General features: G+C 42.0%; 1 protein-coding gene across 3 annotated transcripts in view; it reads right to left on the bottom strand.

The window, feature by feature from the left end:
- Positions 1–19,844, bottom strand: part of COP1 (COP1 E3 ubiquitin ligase) — a 100,013-nt gene that overhangs the window by 26,775 nt on the left and 53,394 nt on the right. For all 3 annotated transcript variants that reach the window (XM_083446334.1, XM_083446333.1, XM_083446335.1), the window contains exons 14-16: positions 18,569–18,650; positions 15,090–15,206; positions 135–252 (exon numbers count right to left, since the gene is read on the bottom strand). In XM_083446334.1, the coding sequence (XP_083302460.1) occupies positions 135–252; positions 15,090–15,206; positions 18,569–18,650 (317 nt within the window). The remainder of the gene's footprint in view (positions 1–134; positions 253–15,089; positions 15,207–18,568; positions 18,651–19,844) is intronic.

Raw genomic sequence — 19,844 nt, 5'->3', positions numbered from 1 at the left:
TCCTTTATTTTTGTTCTATCAAAAGCACAGCAATCTGTTTAGCAACACATACCAACACATGGTATGTGCATATACCCCCACCCACAAGCCATATATTTTAATGTCTTTGAAAATACACCAAGGAAAATACTTACGCAGAGACTATTTCCTCTCCACTAACGAACTTTGCATATGAAACAGCCTTGCGGTGCCCTTTGAAGACCATGATCGGTTGCTTAGTGTTCCGAAGATCATAGTAGTGAACACAGTGATCTGGGGAGAGATGTGACAAAAAAGGAAAAAAGAAATCAGTGTATGCAAAGTGCTACTAATATTGCTCAATTATTTGTTTACCAAGCATCTTAATACAAAGAAGAATGGAACATAATGCCCAAGATCAAGAACCTGACTATTGTTCTAATCAAAGGCCTGTTAGTCAGGGATGTGGATCTCAGCTATTCATTGACCTGGCAAGCAAGGAGCTTTGGGGACTGCTAATCCCACATTAGGGACGCGGGTGGCGCTGTGGTCTAAACCACTGAGCCTCTTGGGATTGCTGATCAGAAGGTTGGCAGTTTGAAACCAGCTCCTGTTGCTCAGTTCCAGCTCCTGCCAACCTAGCAGTTTGAAAGCATGCCAAAAAGTGCAAGTAGATAAATAGGTACCGCTCGGGCAGGAAGGTAAACGGCATTTCCGTGTGCTGCTCTGGTTTGCCAGAAGTGGCTTAGTCATGCTGGCCACATGACCCGGAAAAACTGTCTGCGGACAAACATCGGCTCCCTCGGCCACTAAAGCGAGATGAGCGCTGCAACCCCAGAGTCGTTCGCAACTGGACTTAACTGTCAGGGGTACCTTTACCTTTACCTTTAATCCCACATTTGTTCTAGTTAACAAGCAAGCTGCACAAGTGAATCCGCAATACAAAAGTCCTCAATGAAGAAGTGTTCTCTGTTTTCCTACTTTTGAACTTTACTGCCAAGTTCACTTATCTGAAGGGAACTACCATATGCAGAAAATGCCACCAGAAAGTAGCAGGGACCAGTTAGCTGTTTCAGATGTAGAGCAGCCTTGGTTATGAGACCAGGAAGGGCTGGAGTACACTGCAATCCCCATCTCCTTGAATAGCTCTTGCCTTTCTCCTTCAGAGTTGTACTATTATGCTTCCATGTGCCAACTGTGCTTATTTTTGAAACTAGGGGATCAATATATTTTTAAACCAAGGTTTGAAAACCAACTATGACTAGCATAAACTTCAGTGCAGATACAACGCTATACCACTGTTAATTATGTGGCTTATGGTAGTTGGTATTGGGAGCTGCATAGCTAAGTGGCCAGTGAAGTGGAACCAAAACCTATTTAGGTCAGAGTACAAAACAAAGGAACACTAATGGGGGGGGGAGGGGTCTCCTCAATTGAAAAGTTAGGAAAGCTTACTATTCCAATCAACAGCTATTGCAGGCTAGCAGCAGAAAATACAGTGTTTTCATACATTTAAAACAGATTTGATGGTCTCAGAAAGTATTTGTTTAATTGAGACCATGGATTTCTCTCCTATTAAAGGTAAAGGTACCCCTGCCCGTACGGGCCAGTCTTGACAGACTCTAGGGTTGTGCGCCCATCTCACTCAAGAGGCCGGGGGCCAGCGCTGTCCAGAGACACTTCCGGGTCACGTGGCCAGCGTGACATCGCTGCTCTGGCGAGCCAGAGCCACACACAGAAACGCCATTTACCTTCCCGCTAGTAAGCGGTCCCTATTTATCTACTTGCACCCGGGAGTGCTTTTGAACTGCTAGGTTGGCAGGCACTGGGACCGAACAACGGGAGCGCACCCCGCCGCGGGGATTCGAACCGCCAACCTTTCGATCGGCAAGCCCTAGGCTCTGTGGTTTAACCCACAGCACCACCCGCGTCCCTTCTCTCCTATTACAGGTGTTAAATTAGTATAGTAATGCTACAAAATTGCTGACAGCGTAATGACTATTGTAGTGAAAGGACCGTGTTCTTCTCTTCTTAAATCTGAGTTTTGCACAGGAAACCTGTGCCTCTAATATTGCATGGATTTGGGGTCTCACTGCTTTCAGTTTCTTGTGTATGTATATCCGTCAACTGAGGATAACACTTCACATATCTGACAAAGTGGACTGTAGATCATTTAAGCTTACACTTTGGCAAATCTGCTAGAACTGAAGTATTACAAACTATATTCGTGCTGCAACAGACTAAACCAGACTACCTCTCTGGAAAAAGGTCGTATTAGTAGATTGTACTGCAAGATAACAGTTGATTGAATTCTATTGAAAACTGCAGCCTTCTTTCAAGCTGGAGCGCTTCCATCTATTCAGTAGGCACATTTGGAATGCTGCAGACTTCAAGTATCAACAGAAGAATGATGAGAGGAGGGAATAGATAAGAAACTGGATTGCTACAGACAGGGAAAAGGTGCAGCGGGGCAGAAGCATCTGCTTTCAGCTTTGAATGCGCCTTCCAAATTCTGCAGTAAACAACTCCAAGCCTGATAGCATATGGCCCCATCATAGCAGGCCTGCTTGCATAGCCTATGCAATCAATCAACTTCTGTTTTGGTCAGTGTGAGTCCAGGAAACTGTATGGTCCCTGCGCTCTAAAATTAGCCACTTAATAATTGATTATTACAGAAACTATTGTCTGTGCCAATAGAGGTTTCATTATTATTTTTATTAATTCAAACTTGCATTGTTTAAGTAGCTACCTCATGTCTAATGCTCATCACATTCATTAATGCCTGAACAGGTGGCCATGCTTCCTAATTAAAGAGATTCTCTCTCCCCCTTCTCTTTTTCAGACCATATGGACCTTTCACAGAACAAGATAAAAGTGCTACCAGCTAAGGATGCCAAGATTAAACCAGGCTAAGTGAGAGGAATAAATATTCCAAGTACCCAGGCAGAAGCCTCTCAATTTGATTTATGATTTACTGAAATTGCTCACAACTAGCCATGCTCCTGGCGATCCTATACATCTTGGGCTCTATATTTAAAGAACTCTAAAGCAGCCAGACAATTCCTCTAATAATGAGCACCAAGAACAGACCAGAAGAACAATGATAGCTTTGTCAATACCCCTTGAGTCTATCCTATTAGTCTTCCTGCCAGGCCAGCAAGGAACTTTGACTCAAAGAACATTCAACACTGGCTTGCAATGACCTCTTGATACCCCAAAATCCAAGGATTATAGGAACCAAATACTTTGAGAAGTACTATACAATGGGGAACCAACAGAGAAAAGTTTTGAGATACCCAAAACCAAAGTTCTGCTAAGATTTGTAACATCCTAATTTCAACCAAAGATTTATGTACTTCTGGTAGCCACAGCTCTATGGAATCAGTGAAATATAAGGCTTTTGTGGGACTTGAATCAGGGTGGGGCCCTCCTTATAGTTAGTGCTAAACACAGAGAACAAGAGGCACTGTCTTAGGTCCCTATAATCCAAAGCTGAATAGCTTTAGTGGTTCAGCCATTCACCCTCTTCCCTGCACAATGTATAGAGAGACAAGCTATATATTGAAAAGTAAAATGGACTACCAAGCACCTCAACACACACCGATCATACCTTTATTGTCTTAAAGCCCCAGGTCTGGAAAAAAAAGCAGGGCTCCACCTGGAACTAGCTTTTCAAAAGAGTTGTTCCACTGGTGAACTAGCAATCAGAATACTGGAAAAGAATTGTGTATCTTAAAACAAACACCACAGTACTAAAATATTGGTAATCCAGCTCATGAAGGCACTGAATGAAAAGGTAACAGACATTTTACAATTAAATAACTATGTCAGTTCCACAACGTGATATGACTACTAGTAATCTGTCTGCAATGATGGTTGAATATTACCTATAGCACATACATTAGAACCAATTAACCAGCCTTACCATGTATCCATAAAACAGATCAAAGTTGCTTTTATTTTAAGGGAAGTGTAACTCTTCTGATATTAGCAGCAGTTTGACAAAGACGACGTCAGTAAGAGGTCTTCCATATTATCAAGACCGTGTACTTATTTTTGCAACTGAAATTTCCCTACTGAATTTCACTTTTATTTTTACTCACTTTCTTTGTATTTACAGGATAGGATTCCCATGAGAAGCTCCTAAAATAATTTTGAAAACTGTGTCTTCCTGCAATATTCAGGGGAATCTAAAAATGGGACTGGAGTTCATCAGCGTAAGCGCATTGGAAGGCAAATGCATGTGGTAGAGAAAAGAGCCATTCCTATCTTTATGATACATGCACCCATATATCATATATCATATGGATTGGGGTGGACAGATTGCATGTCATGAATACATATTTTGGGTGCCTTGACTGTCACCATTTTGCAGGAGGGATTAAAGCACATACTGGAATTTAAGATTTGCCCAGTTAAAGCGGAATAAAGGACGCTGTTGTTCTGGTGAAACAATTTCACTTTTTAAAAAGGATGAGAATTTCTGTGGTTTGGAATGTGATGAGGAAATGAATTTAAAAGTGTGGGATGAACAAATGACTATTGGGAAGATGTGTTAAAGCAAACCAGGATGAATGCAGGACAAACGCTTATGGCCTCACAAACGAATCAGAACGAATGTGCAGTGAAGACCAGATAAATCTAACCTCTGTGGATGCCAATCAGGCTGAATGATGAATAAACAGGTTGCGTGAAAGGGCCCTTCATTTTCATGTATATTGATTAGAAATGTAATGAGTATGCAAGATAGTCCAAAGTTACAGTTGCACATTTATGAAAAATCTACAAGGAACTTTGTAAGCACTTGACTGCGCCATGAGTCCTTGCTTTCAGGGGCCTAGGGAGCATCCATGACAAAAGTCAGAATAAAAATCCAAAGGTTCTGCTGGAAAGAACAAAAAAAAGGAAGACTAGATTTCTGTCTGTCTGGTTCCTGGTTCTCTCCTGACAGGATCACAATCTTGCATTCTGAAGGATCTTTTTCACTTATGCTCTTCTGTGGAGCAAAGGCTTGATCCCACAACCAAGCTCTTGACAGCTATTTCAGCATTGTTTTTTATCAGCAGTTTACTGCATTATTTTTAAGTGGCCATTCAACAATAGAATTTCCCTGTGGATTTATTACCTCCCTGTGCAGCATTAAACAAGGGGAATAGCAACTGAAAAAACAAGTGCTAGCCTTTTTTTCTATTTAAAAAACCCTTTGCATTGAACAGTCTCTCTATGGCTTGAGGTTACAGATGACATTCATCAGGATATGGCGAACAGCCTTCACATGCCAGGGACATTTTTATTGACTTTTCGAAAGCTTGTCATGGAGCAGCCTGTAAAGGCTCCATTAAATAAACTTCTACTGCATACCTCATTCAAGAACTTAATCAGTTTGGGTGAAAGAACCAGTTGAGAATGAGTGGAAGAGTGGATGAAAGGTAGTTTTAAAAGTATGTATGTGAATCTGCTATTCATTATTCTAAAGAAATGGAGTCTGAAGACAGATACACTGAAGTCAGCAATCTCATCTGTGCAACTGACATATACTTTTATCAGTACGTAGGTTCTTAGGATCATGGGATATATTTGGAAAAAGATGAACAGATCCACATATAATATCAGTAATAAATTTTCCTTTAGCCAGTGTAGTCATTCGTGTGGCACAATGGACCAGAAAATTGGTGGTTCAAGTCCACCCAGGGATAGCTGTGGTCAGGATTCCTGCGTTGCATGGGGTTGGACTAGATAACCATCAGGGTCCTCCCAACTCTGCAATTCTATGATTCTAGGGCACCATGAATCGGGCATGGGTGTGCTAAAATGGGATCACCATAGAAAAATAGGGAGGCGGTCTGTTGCTATATATGTAGCTTCTATTGATCACAGACATTCATCTCACACTAACATCTATGCTGTAACTCCAGTTTTTATACCAAACAGGGTAAAACAGGTATTATTCACTTTTTGCCTGTTTTTTGTGCAGATCAGTCTGCACAAAACTCTTGCCATGAGCTGCTGTAAATCTTAAGGAACATTTATCAAGGTAAAACTAAAGGCATCAAACACAAGGTATCAAAATTCTCTAACAAGTTTATCTCTCACTGGGCTGTTCCCTAAGGATTTATTATTATTATTATTATTATTATTATTATTATTATTATTATTATTATTTATATATCACCCTTCATCCGAGGTTCACAGGGTGTTTCAGAGTATAATAAAGTAGAAATACATAACATAGTTATGCACGCACACAGAGCGAGAGAGTTTAAAAGGCCCTAGATTGTTTAATCAGCAGAAGACCTGGTTATAGAGGAACATTTTTAGCTGGCACCTAAATAAATGTAATGAAGGCAGCAGGCAAGCCTTCATGAGGACAGCATGCCACAAATCCCCTTCTGCAAACTTCAAAGTTAAACTAGTCTGGTGAAATGTCTCTTTTGCATGCGTCTGTTGCCATTTCAGTACCTGAAAAACTGAGCAGGCATTAGAATACAGAATTAATCTGGAATACCTTTGTAAGTGTTGAAAAACCAAGGAAACTGAGTGAACACATTTGTATGTTACATATACAGTATTCTGTAATAATAAAAATATTCCTGGAAAAAATGCTAGCCATAAATAGCATCAAGGCCATGGTCCCTGCAATGGGAAACAAAGGAGAAAGCGAGAAATTATCTTGGATATATGTAGAAACTTATGCAGAATATAGCACTGAAAGCACCAGACATATCACCTGTATCTAAAAGTGTCATTCCATCAAGCAATTTATTTGAGTCAATGGCTGGAAGCTCCTCCAACATGACTGCAGCCAGGGGAACTCCTGAAGGGGTATCACATTATTCTCTCTAATGGAAGCTGCAATAGCTGGCACTGACAGTGATTTTGCATTTAGGAGAGTGCAAGGGGAAAAACGGAATGGAGTGAATTTTAAACATTACTCACACACCAATGAGTTTGCTTCCACTTTATATGGAAGTGTTATTAAAAGTAACCTATAACCTATAAGGTGTAACGTTTAGGAAAAGGCACAATAAAACTGGGAGTTAGCAAAACCAAAAACGTATTCCCAAAATGAACATCCAAAAAATAAAATTCACCATCCGTTCCAGAGCCTACGCAAACATTATGTTTCCCTACCTTATTCCTACTCCTCAAATCAACCAAGATGGTGACTTAATCTAGACTTCCACTCAGTTGGGTAGAGCGTAAGACTCTTAATATCATGAGTTCGAGACCAATATTGGGCAAAAGATTCCTGCATTGCAGGGGGTTGGACTAGATGACCCTCAGGGTACCTTCCAACTGTACAAATTAATTATGTTCATTGGTTTCCATGACAGGCCCTTTTTCCCCCAGCCAGATTAAAAGAGCAGGATTCGCTCTAAGTTATTTCACTCAACACACAGCATATTACAGAATTTACTTTAAATGAAAACCCTTCTTATGAATGCTCCACATCTACCAGATATATTTTTGTGTCATTCCCAATCAAACAGACTGGAATGATCAAAGGGGGTCGCAGCAGGCAGAACAGCATGGGAAGGTGGCTTTCTCACACATGGCATATATATAATACAGGTCACATCTGCAAAACAGAACTTTAAACTTCCTTTTCATTAGATTTCATTAGGCTATTTCTGGTGCCTTGGGAAAGAACCATAATCCCTAGATTCCCAACTCCCCACCCCCCAAGTAAATTTATAGCATTTTTGGAACCTGAGATGTAGGGCGTGCCATATAGATACCATTCTCATGTTTTGTGAGAAATTAGCCAGCTCTACCCTTTCAGGTAGGGACGCGGGTGGCGCTGTGGTCTAAACCGCAGAGCCTACAGCTTGCCGATCAGAAGGTTGGCGGTTTGAATCCCCGCAACGGGGTGAGCTCCCGTTGCTTGGTCCCTGCTCCTGCCAACCTAGCAGTTCAAAAGCACATCAAATATACTCTGAACAACCACTTGAAAGAATCATGGACTTCAAGAATTCTTCCAGACTCCAAAATAACTTGCTCAAAAAGCAACCCTGATATTTATCAGATTTTTACCTGTGGACATTATTTATTTTAACAGCCTTCATGTAAAGCCAATTTTGCGCCCTCAGGGCAACACAAGTATTCCAGTTATAAAACTCTGTCCCACTAATTTTTAGCTTGGGGCATCAAGGAAAAATGTAGAAAAGGGGACTCATGCTCCAGTGCCTTTTATCTATTCCTCTGAATGAAAGGTGAATGCCTAATACAGAAGTTTAAGATATGAGAAATCGTTATAATAAAAGGGGCTTTAATATATTCAGAATGTTATAAGAAAACCACAAGAAAAGAATGAACACACAATGTTCTTTGTTGCAGGGTGGGTAGGAAAGACAGATGAATGTAGAAATGCACTTTCTACTTATCGCATAGAAATACAGGCATGAATAGAACAAACACTGAAGGTCACTTTCCGTAAGAAGGCCCGGGCTACCAATGAGCAGAACCGCTAGGGTCTGGTCCAAAAAGAGAATCACATCCAGAGCCAGGGGGCCAAAATGCAAAATGAAATGTAACTGTATCATGCAATACTACCTGTTCTATTTACCAAGATTCGGAATTATCATGCTGTTGTGAAGAATTAGGACATTCCTTGATCTAATGGGCAAATATGGGATTCAACCACCACCACACAGAATTAAGGGCACAATCTTCATGCGTAGACTTCGGCAGGGCCAGCCCAATACATTTTGGGGTGAACCCCAAAACTGCCCCCCTCCCAGCAGGGAAGAGGGAGTAAGGGAAGATCTACATCGGGAACAAGGGGGAAAGGAAGACAGACATCTGTATCTGCTGCCCCTGTGGATCATGCTGCCTGAGGCAGTCACCTCACCTTGCTTCATAGGTGGGCCAGCCCTAGACTTAGGGAGTCACCAGAGTTCAGGTTAATTCCAGTGTGTCAGATCAGCCACAGATTACAGATGAGGTGTAACAGTTTGACAGAGATGCACAGCACAGCAGAGAAATGGGCTGGGACAATGTTCAACTGGAAATAGGACTTCCCGAAAAATTGAAGATATTTAGCCATTGCAACACCACAAACCTACCTTGCAAATTAACACATCATAAATGTGAAGGCAGTGAATGTCCTATGTTGAGTGTCTGGAGGCTGTTGTAGAATGGATGGCGGTTAATGGATTGAGGTTGAATCTCAACAAGACAGAAGTACTGTTTTCTGGTGGGTGTGGGGGACTTCCTGGTCCTGAATGGGGTAACAGTAACCCTGAAGGACCAGGTTCTGGGAGTCATTTTGGACTTACAGGTGTCCATGGAGGCACAGGTTAATTCTGTGTCCAGGGCAGTTGTCTACCAGACCATCTGGTACACAGGTTGAGACCCTGCCAGCTTGTGCACTGTCTTACCAGAGTCTCACCAGAGTGGTACATACTCTGGTTATCTCCCTCTTGACTACTGCAATACATTCTATGTGGGGCTACCTTTGAAGATGATGTGGAAACTACAACTAATCCAGAATGCAGCAGCTAGACTGGTGAAAGAGCAGCCAGGACCTATGACACCTGCTCCTGGTATGCTTCTGAGAACAATTGAAAGTGTTGATGCTGACATTTAAATCCCTAAACAGCCTCGGTCCTGTATACTTGAACAAGTGTCTCCTCAGCCCAGACACTGAGGTCCAGCTCCAAGGGCCTTCTGGCGATTCCCTCACTGCGAGAAGTGAAGTTACAGGAAACCATGCAGGGGGCCTTTTCAGCAGTGGTGCCCTCCTTGCAGAATGTCCCGCGATCAGATGTCAAGGAGATAAAGAACTACACGACTTTCAGAAGACATCTGACGCACCCCTGTATCAGGAGGTTTTGAATGTTTGGTTTTTTATTGTGTTTTTATATGTGTTGGAAGCTGCCTAGAGTGGCTGGGGCAACCCAGCCAGATGGGTGGAGTATAAATGATGATGATGATGATGCTCTGTGTACTTTTGCAGCTACGAACAATTCTTAAGAACGGGATGTTAAATGAGTCTTTTATCTAAGCACTGGACTGATAACCACTGACAACCAGAAATTCCATGTAGAAATCTGAGTGGAATTCCCTTCAGATAAGTGAGTGAGTTTGTGAAAGAGGGACAGAGCACAGTTTCTCCTTCTCCAGTCTGCTGCACTTCTAGTTTGCAAAACATTTACCTTTCTATATTTTACATTATATATTTTTCCAGAAGCCGCTGAGAGTGGGTGGGGCAACCCAGTCAGATGGGCGGCATATAAGTAATAAAATTACTACTACCAGCCTACTTTTTACTCATACTCTTATGAGTAAAAAACAGGCAAGCAAGCTTTTTGCAGGTTTTAGTAACAAGGCTGTGCTAAACAACACATTTAATGCCAAATAAATCAATGGATGCATGGCATAACCGTTAGTACTGGATGTAGTGCTAAATCTCCACTCAGACATGAAAACTCTCCATGTGGGAGAAGTGGAATAAAAGTGTAATCAAAATTCTCTCGTCTTGGGGAAATGCTGGGATGCAGGCTGCATTTACCGTGCAAAACTAACATTATTATTTATTGAATTTATATACTGCCCTATACCTGGAGGTTGTAAGAGCTGGATAATCTTCTAGGCTTATATTCCAGGACTGAACCAGATCAGTGTTCTATCACAATCTGCTTTGGAAAATCTCATAATTTATAAAAGTGATTTGCTATGCAACGTGTAGGAACTGGAACTTTCTCAAGTCCTTCTTGGGCACACAGGTTCAGTTACATGGTTCTTTGGACTGCAGCCCTAGTCATGCATGGCATGGCATTTAATCCAACAGGTTTGTTCCCCAGAAAGATGGGAAATATGCAGGCTCGCCACACTGCTAAAGCAGATTTATAAAGATACTTTCAGAATGAAAAGTTTTCATCTTGAAACAATAGAGAGTCATTACCAGCATTTTATATTCAGTTGTGATTACAGTTTATACTAAAGAATGCTCCAACTCAGACGGCATACCAATAGAAAGCTGCGGGCAAAACAATTTCCATTTTATTTTCACAGCTGAATAAACTTTGCAGTCTTCCTTAAGTTTGAGCCTCCAATTCAATGTGATGCAGTTTTCTCCTTTCTACACCATTATTTGTTTATCCATTTTTAATATGAAGTGTAAGGGCTCTGAGATACAAACCTTTTGAAAAGTTATCACAAACATTTCCATTTGCCTCTCACAATGTAAAACGACTACAACTAAGCTCCTGTTTTCGCAAGTTGGAAACAGTTGCTGGCCTAACCCAGGAGTGGCAAACCTGTGAACCTCCAGATGTTGATGGAGTAAAATCTCATCATCCCTGACCACTGGGAAATGACACCTGCAGCTGATGGACCCCTGGTACAATTTAAAGTTAATGTGAAGCCAAGTATGCTTAAGAACAGACATCGAAGTAAGGTCCTTTGAAATAAATTGACTGTCGGTTTCAGCTCAGTTTCCTGGATGACATAGCAGTCTCAATTCCTGCAAATTCAGCTTCTAGATTGGCTTTGGGATTAGACTACTTTTGATGCCCTAAATGTATGGAGACTGACAGGGCTAGCATTTTCTGACTCTTACTAGCTTTTCATATGGTGCACCATCAGACTGTACTGAAATAGATGGAAACAACAAATGTACCCAGATTATGCATGCCCAGACACAGGTGCTTCAAGTTACAGACTCTGCTAACCCAGAAATAGTACCTCAGGTTAAGAACTTTGCTTCAGGATGAGAACAGAAATCGTGCGGCGGCGGCACAGAGGTAGCAGGAGGCCACATTAGCTAAAGTGGTGCCTCAGGTTAAGAATGGACCTCCGGAATGAATTAAGTTCTTAACCCGAGGTACCACTGTACATTATACCAGATGGAATTAGAAGTAAGGAATATGAAGACTGACTTTTTTAAAGCATGTGTGGACCGGTTACACATGTGAAAACCACCTATAACACCAATAATTACTGCCTCACCCCTAAAACATCTTAACACATTTTATAAATATTGCTAAACAAAACATTCACTCTCAGAAGTTCCATTAGCTTCTCCCACTGACTATATTCTTGGCTTTCACATGCATTACTGCTCTACACCTTGTTCCCTTTTATGCTCCCTCTAAATCATTGCCACCAAGAAATACAGACAATTTATAAAGATAAACACGCAACGAGTGCTGGTAAAGCACAGAGGTAAAAGGCTTATAAATAAAATAGCATCACTCTCTTAATTCCAGAAGCTGGGCAGACAAAGCTACCGTAATACGCGGGAAAGTGCCAAATTATTTCCTATTTCCACTTGTGAAAAAGAATACATTACCTGCTCATTTTTCATTTTCCCTCCCACTATGTCTGCAGAGATATAGACCTAGTTCTCACTAATGTGGTAATCCTTTGTCAAGACTGCGGCCACAGGCAACGGTTCACATTGCTGAATATGCTTCTATGTAGCAAAGAATCCCTACGCATATAAAACTAGTCCCGTTCCTCAACATCTAGTTTTTTGCACTTTGTATCCAACTAAGTTCTTATTGAGCTCTACCATTCCATAACTGGCCCTGCATAGCCTTGTGAACCTCTGCCTATGCGTTGAAGATTCTCAAAGAGCTGCTGTTAAAAAAAATCTCACTCTTGCCACGCCACCAAATGAGGCAGAAAAACAAGTCCAGTATGAAAGGAAAATTGAATTCTCTATACCAAAAAGATGCAAAAGTTAATTGTGCTGAAAGTAGCAGTATGGCCAACACATTTCAATCAGACAGGAACAGTAGCTGTTGACAACTCTAATTGAAAATGACAGTGCCAAAGGGTTTTCTGCCTGGCTCCTGCTCAGAAGTCAGCCCTTCAAATCCAATCCTTTGATGGATACACATATCACATAGTTTTCTGAAATGTCCCTTCTTACATCAAAGATGCAAGGAAGAATCTCTAGTTTTTAAGAACATTAACTCTCAAAGACCTTGGGGACCTCACAAATGTTAAAAATTAAAACTTCTCCAAAGAATGGTGTTAGCATAAGCACATCTGAAGGCAGCCCTGTTTAGGGAAGCTTTTTAATGTCTGATGTTTTATCACATTATTATTATTATTATTATTATTATTATTATTATTATTATTTCTGTTGGGAGCTGCCCAGAGTAGCTGGGGAAACCCAGCCAGATGGGTGGGGTTATTTATTTATTCATTCATACCTACCTACCTACCTATTACTACTACTACTACTAAACATGTTCTTCAACACTGACTTACCAGTTTTCTTTTCCTACCTCCTTCTTCCACTGTTCTCTAATTTCCTTCTTACCTTCGCTCTCTTTAGTGGGGTGGGGGTGGGGAGTTAGCATGAAAATCTATTTAAGCTTATGCTGATGCATCCATTCCATGATCTGACTCAAAAAATTTAAAATGCAGTATGTAAGGTTGTAAGATTGAAGACCTGTTACTTTCGTGTATGGATACATGATGTCCATACATATAGAAATCTAGTACTCACTACTATTACTACTTGCTACTATTACTACTTGCTACATAAATTGAGAACTCAGTCCTAATAGGAGCTCAGTACAAAATACCTCATTTTGAGTCTGGGGTCCGTTCCGGAGCCCCGGACGCTCGACGAAAGGGACACTTGACAAAGTGCTGCGCTGCGCACATGTGTGAGCAGTTTTGTGCTTCTACGTATGTGCGAAGTGCGATTTAGTGCTTTTGCATGTGCGGCAAACCTGGAAGCAACCGTTCTGGTACTTCTAGGTTTGCTGCGGACGTTCCACAAAATGGAGGCTAAACAGGGTGGACTCAAAATGAGGCATTACTGTATCTTCCTTCCTAGGGAGGTATGAGCAACGATGAGGGAAAGGATCAATCATCTCTTTATCCTTTTCCAGAGCATCTATCTTGATTACAGGAGTGGCTCAGTGCATTATGTAGCCACCTCATGTCACAATGGAAGCAGTATACAAGAGGCTGGCTTTCTGTTGCATCAGTGCTGAAGACTAAGGAGGCTAGAATGTCTTGCAAGTCTTTTTTTAATTCTAAGGGCCCACCCTTCAGGAATCTTAAAAGCATACCGTATGACGGGAATAGGGAACCTCTAATCAGTTGACCAAATCAGGCTTGCCAGACATATTAATTTGGTCCAATAGCCTATGATTCCGAGCCAGGCCTACCTGCCCTCCATTGGAACTCATACAACATCAAATGTGAGGCAGGTGAAACTGCAGCTGCAGAGGAACCACCAGAAGACTTTTAACACTGTCATCAAATGCAACCCTCGCTGGAATTGGTTCCATGGGAGCCAATCCCTGCCAAAATCAGGACTCCTAGTCAGTGCTAAATTTAAGATTTGCACCACTCAGGAGGAGCCACTATTGGGATGGTTTGCTCCCAGCTCACCAGCCCTTGTGTTCCAATGCCATGTTGAGCAGCAGATTTGCTGATTCAATCAGGAAGTGTCAGGAGGCTTTTCTTGAATTGCAGCAGCCTGCCTCTTCTGCAGGAAAGGTCGCTGTAAGCACCCCTGCTGGCAAAAACCTCTATAGCATCTCCTACTCGTCATGCCACTACTTCTATTTCCATCCTTTCCCAACCATAAGGACTGGCATGCAAAACTAAAGAAGTGCTGCTTCCACAATGCTCCTAAGCTGCTGCTCTCAGCTACTGGGAAGGGGTGGCATTAGTGATCTGTGTGAAGCTTCCACTTTCCAGTTCTTTGCCAAACCAACTGGAGAAAAGACCAAACTCACTGAACAAAATGTGATTTACTTCCAGATAAGTCTGCATAGGGTATTAGGCTTGTACACATGCTCCTGCACTATGCTGTTATGAGCTTTGACGGCTTCTTCCCGCACAAACCCTATTGTTGTATATTCCCAAACTCAGCTCCTTTTCAGGAGAAAGGAAACCTCAAAAGAATAAGGGTGAGGAGAAGTAGCTGCACCCAATGACACTCTGAAGAACTCTACAAAAATGCTGTTCTCTGACCAAAAGACAGGGCTGCAGGAGTATATAAAATCTGCCCTCTGGTCACCTGGGAGAGATCAGAGTTACTAAGTGCTGCATAATTGGACCCCTGATCACAGCTTGGCAATAGACAAACAAGTGCAATCTGGAAACACAAGTGATTCTGCCCTTTCACACGAAGTGGCAGTTCATACACCTACCTGCACAACCAAAGGCCAGATGGTACCTAGACGATGGGCTGAATTTCACACAACATACGTTTGCCTTGGCCTCAATACTAGCTACCGAATTGTCCAGGTTGGTCGACCACAGCTTCACTGAAGAAAAAAAGAGAGAGACAAACAAAATAGGCAGGTTAAGCTGCAGTCGGTTTCCTATAATGTTTATTTATCCCTTTGGTTATTTTACCACTAACCAGGAATCTAACAATAGAAATAAATGACACGTACTACTAATATTCTAATGGATACACAGCAACTATTCTGAGACACCCATCCACACATAAACAGTCTAAGAGGTTCACAATTAGAAGGCAAGTCAAAACATCAAATCCCAGCATTGAGATGAAGTTGTGCCACATTTATCCCCAAATCAAGTTCTGCTAAGATGCTCATAATTTTTTTATGTATTTATAATGATTTGCCATTTAACTCAAAGGTATGATCAATACACATTGTGTTTATTATCAAATGGAACCTGTTTTATACTGGGGGGGGGGGGGACAAGCTGGCAGGAGGATGGAGACACCCCCCACACACCAGAAGAAAAGACATACAAAAGAAAGAAAAAATTATTGCTGTTGTTCTAAAGGCATGGGTAAAAAAAGGTAAAGGACCCCTGACAGTTAAGTCCAGTCGCGAACGACTCTGGGGCGCTTTAATGGCCAAGGGAGCCGACGTTTGTCCACAGACAGTTTTTCCGGGTCATGTGGCCAGCATGACTAAGCCGCTTCTGGTGAAACCAGAGCAGCGCACGGAAACGCCTTTTACCTTCCCGCCGGAGCGGTACCTATTTATCTACTTGCACTTTGACGTGCTTTCGAAATGCTAGGTTGGCAGAGGATGGTAACAGTATGAGGCATGGGAGAGGATGGTAAAAGTATGAGGATATACATGCAGGAGAATGGCACATGAGATCTGGGGAAAAGAAACACAAAAAGAATAATCAGGACACACCAAGACTTAGAATAGTAGAGGAGAGACCAGGATTTTTGTTTTTGTTTTAAAGGAAAGAACACTCACAGGAAAGGCTCATGCAAAGAGATTTTCACATCACAAAGGAAAGACCCAACTGGACAGCGCCATAGGCATGGTAGGTCTGGATGGCAGGAAAAATCTTTCCCCTTGAAGAGCTGGTAGAAGTCTTTGAAGACCCTGCCTACCAAGTCCAGTGGGAGGAATCATCTTTACAAGGGAATGTCTTCCAACCTAATTTGGCAAATGGAATGTTTTACACAGGGCAAGTTCTTTAAAAGATACAGAGTACACATGTTCCATAGGGCCTCTTTTAAAAGACTCACCCTGTATTTCGAGTGACAGAGATTCCATCTTACAGTAAACACATTGTGGATTGAACACACTTCAAGCCTCTATTCTAAAATGATGGGAACCTTTCCCAGGTGCATAAATGCATTTTAGTGCATAAGGATGCCTGGGGCTGCTAAATTCAGACTTCTATAAGCAAGAGCAATAGATCCTTTGTCATCCAGCTGGATTCTGGTGCACTCACATAAGGTGATCTGCCAGACAACACTGACCTAACATCTCTGTGTGAGGGAAAAACCTTGGTAGGGAGAGATACACGCAATTATGGATAAGAAACAGAAAGTGTACCAGCTAATATGCCAATAGATTCAGAAATAAAATTATGTGAGCCTGGGCCTTAGGTTAGGTTTCAATGCTACCATTTCAAAACATTTATGTTATCCCCACGTGTGCCTACAGAAGTAAATACAATGTGCAAGTTGATGACTCCTTGCATCATGCACCTGCTCTGGGAATTAGCAAACTGGTAGTATGCTGCTCTAATTTGATGGCAGGGTATTATGGCCTAGTTAGCAAGTTACAGACATGGGTGCCCATTTCATCCTTTACTTTGACCCTTACATGCCTTGGCCTAGACACCGAAAAGCAAAAATTCCATGCACTTTTAAGCAAGCATCATCATCCATTGACAAACCCCTCATTTCAGCTGTAAAGGGAATACAGAATAGGCAGAGCTCCAAGTCACCCCTGCAATACAAATGTTTTTGAGGACTGCACCCTCAACCTCCTCCACTCAGAATAATGACATTGCTAACCTGCCATTTTGTCAGTGCTTCTCCCAAGGTTGAAGCAGAGAATTCAAGTTAATATAACATGACTATGCAATATATTTATTCTTTTCAGATAAGTTGGAAAGGATTCTGTAAAGTAACTCCAACTTCAAAGCTATATTTAGCTGTTATTTTACTTTGGAGTAGCTCTAGCTGCAGACAAAATATGCAAGGGGATCAATTTTGTGGATATTTCTACTGCTTTTATATAATTTAAGCTAACAGTGTTTAAAAGTCTTCCCTTGAAGGAAACGTGATAGAAGAAATGCATACATTAATGACAGAAACAGGCCAAGGATTGGATGCAGTCTCAACATTCTTAGCCTCCTAACCATGAACAGCAAGAAAGGAAGAGAGTGCTATGGGTCCAGTGGCTCTCTTCCTTTCTTGCATGGCTTCCTTTAACTACAATCAGTGTTACAATGGCGTTAGCGCTAGCTATCAGTAGCACTGGCCCATAATCCCTGGAACCATGAATTAAGCACTCTGTTTATGCAAGAATCTGGTTAATCCATTTATGTCAATGCCAACAACAATACACTATAGTTAAAGAGAGAATGGGTCGGGATGGGGGATTCAGGTGGATATGGAAGGTGACGGGAGCATGCAAACCTACTGCACACTTCCTGTTAGAATTCCTGCTCCGTGACTGCAGTCATGGGATTGTTGTCTATTACATGACGGTATATGTTTTGACTCCACAAAGTGGGAAGTGACAGAGACAGGATGTTTGTGTTACTGTGTTCCGTGAAGTGGGACTATTGTCCTTTGTTCTTTCTCTTTGCTGTCTGATGCTAGAGAGAGGGAGCCATGTTGCAGTGTTCCGTGTGTGTTTATATGTAAATAAAGTAGATTAGCCAAAATGCTGAGTTGCTGAAGTCTGTTACGCAAGCTGCGCAGACTCTGCGGATCCCTAAGTGTGCCAATGTCTGTTGGCATCGGTCACTGTGATGTTTGGGCAGAAGAAAGCTTTTGAAGCTCCAGAAGGATCGACCAGGAGGGAGAGAATATGCCAGTCGGGCATGTGTCTCTGCCAGGGTCCTACTCGAGTGTAGGACGAGCTCTTGACACTTCCACTTGTCTAACCATAGTTAGAAGTCTGGTAATGCTACATCTGTACCAGGCCTAAGAGAACATTCTGTGATGAAACCTAAGCCATTCTTTCAGTCATCAAGAGCCTTTCCCCCTAGCACCTTCCCAATTATGCATAAGATCATCAAACTCTGCTAAGGAAAACTGACGTTTTGAGCCTTCATTTCTGAAACTACATAGGATCCTCCATATGAATTTAGCCTTGGCATGTTAACTGGACATCATCATCATCAGGCAGGGTGGGGGAACCCAGAGATAAAATCAGAGTGTTACCTTTTGCATCATCAGAGCCTGAAGCCAAAAGTTTAGGATCCATCAAATTGAAGTCCACACTCCAACATCTTTTCTCATGCTCCTGTTTTGAGAAAGAGGAACACAAATGTTACTAGGTATAAATGAAAATATGTTTTTGTTAAATTAATATGATGAAACTTTAGTATATTTACTGAGACTCAGATGGAATATTTGTTTCTACTCAAACCCAAACAGCAGCTCCCAAAGAGGGAAGCTAGAGAGCTACAAATATTCTGATATATTTTAAACTGCTGCTTATTTGCATCTTGAGAAATGAGAACCTCAGATTATTCTCACTATGAAAGTATGTGCTTTGCCTTGTTACTGCTCTCTGGTGGGCTTTTGCCATTTTTTAAAAAAAGGAAAATCAATAAATACTAAGTATCTGTAGTTGCTTCTGGGACGCGGGTGGCACTGTGGGTAAAAGCCTCAGCACCTAGGGCTTGCCGATCGAAAGGTTGGCGGTTCGAATCCCCACGGCGGGGTGCGCTCCCGCTGTTCGGTCCCAGCGCCTGCCAACCTAGCAGTTCGAAAGCACTCCCGGGTGCAAGTAGATAAATAGGGACGGCTTACTAGTGGGAAGGTAAACGGCGTTTCCGTGTGCGGCTCTGGCTTGCCAGAGCAGCGATGTCAAGCTGGCCACGTGACCCGGAAGTGTCTCCAGACAGCGCTGGCCCCCAGCCTCTTGAGTGAGATGGGCGCACAACCCTAGAGTCTGTCAAGACTGGCCCGTACGGGCAGGGGTACCTTTACCTTTATAGTTGCTTCTAAATGTATTAACCTCCTTGTAGAATGTTCAAAGCAATATGCTGTTCTTTAGATACCAGTATTCTCAAGAGCTAGAAGAATGCCATTTAATTTCTGCTAAAAGATCCATTTCCACAACTCTATTCTTCTCTGAACGTTGGGCACATATATTTAATTCCATCTAGGTAGAAACACTCTGGAGAACTGAGTTTACAACTCAATACAGAACAATTTAAAATGGTTGGGGAGTATGGCCAAAGAATTGAAGAAAATAATCTAAGAAGTGCTCCATATCCTCTGCATATCATGCATTTCAATCAAAATCAAAAGGAAGTCCCCCTCTCGCCCAAAAAGGAGTCTGCAGTAGCCCACCAAGTTGGAATCTTACCCAAAAGCACATCTATTCAAAAGTAAGCACTCCAGGCAGGCATTTCAAGCAGTTATATTATACGCCTACTCCAGAGATGCTCAGGAAATGAATGCAACCCTCTCTGTATGGGCCTTGGGA

This window comes from Podarcis tiliguerta, assembly GCF_965153285.1.
Source record: "Podarcis tiliguerta genome assembly, chromosome: 6".
In the NCBI taxonomy this organism is placed as follows: domain Eukaryota; kingdom Metazoa; phylum Chordata; class Lepidosauria; order Squamata; family Lacertidae; genus Podarcis; species Podarcis tiliguerta.
The sequence above is the reverse complement of the archived record's forward strand: the minus strand, read 5'-3'. Positions and strand labels throughout refer to the sequence as shown.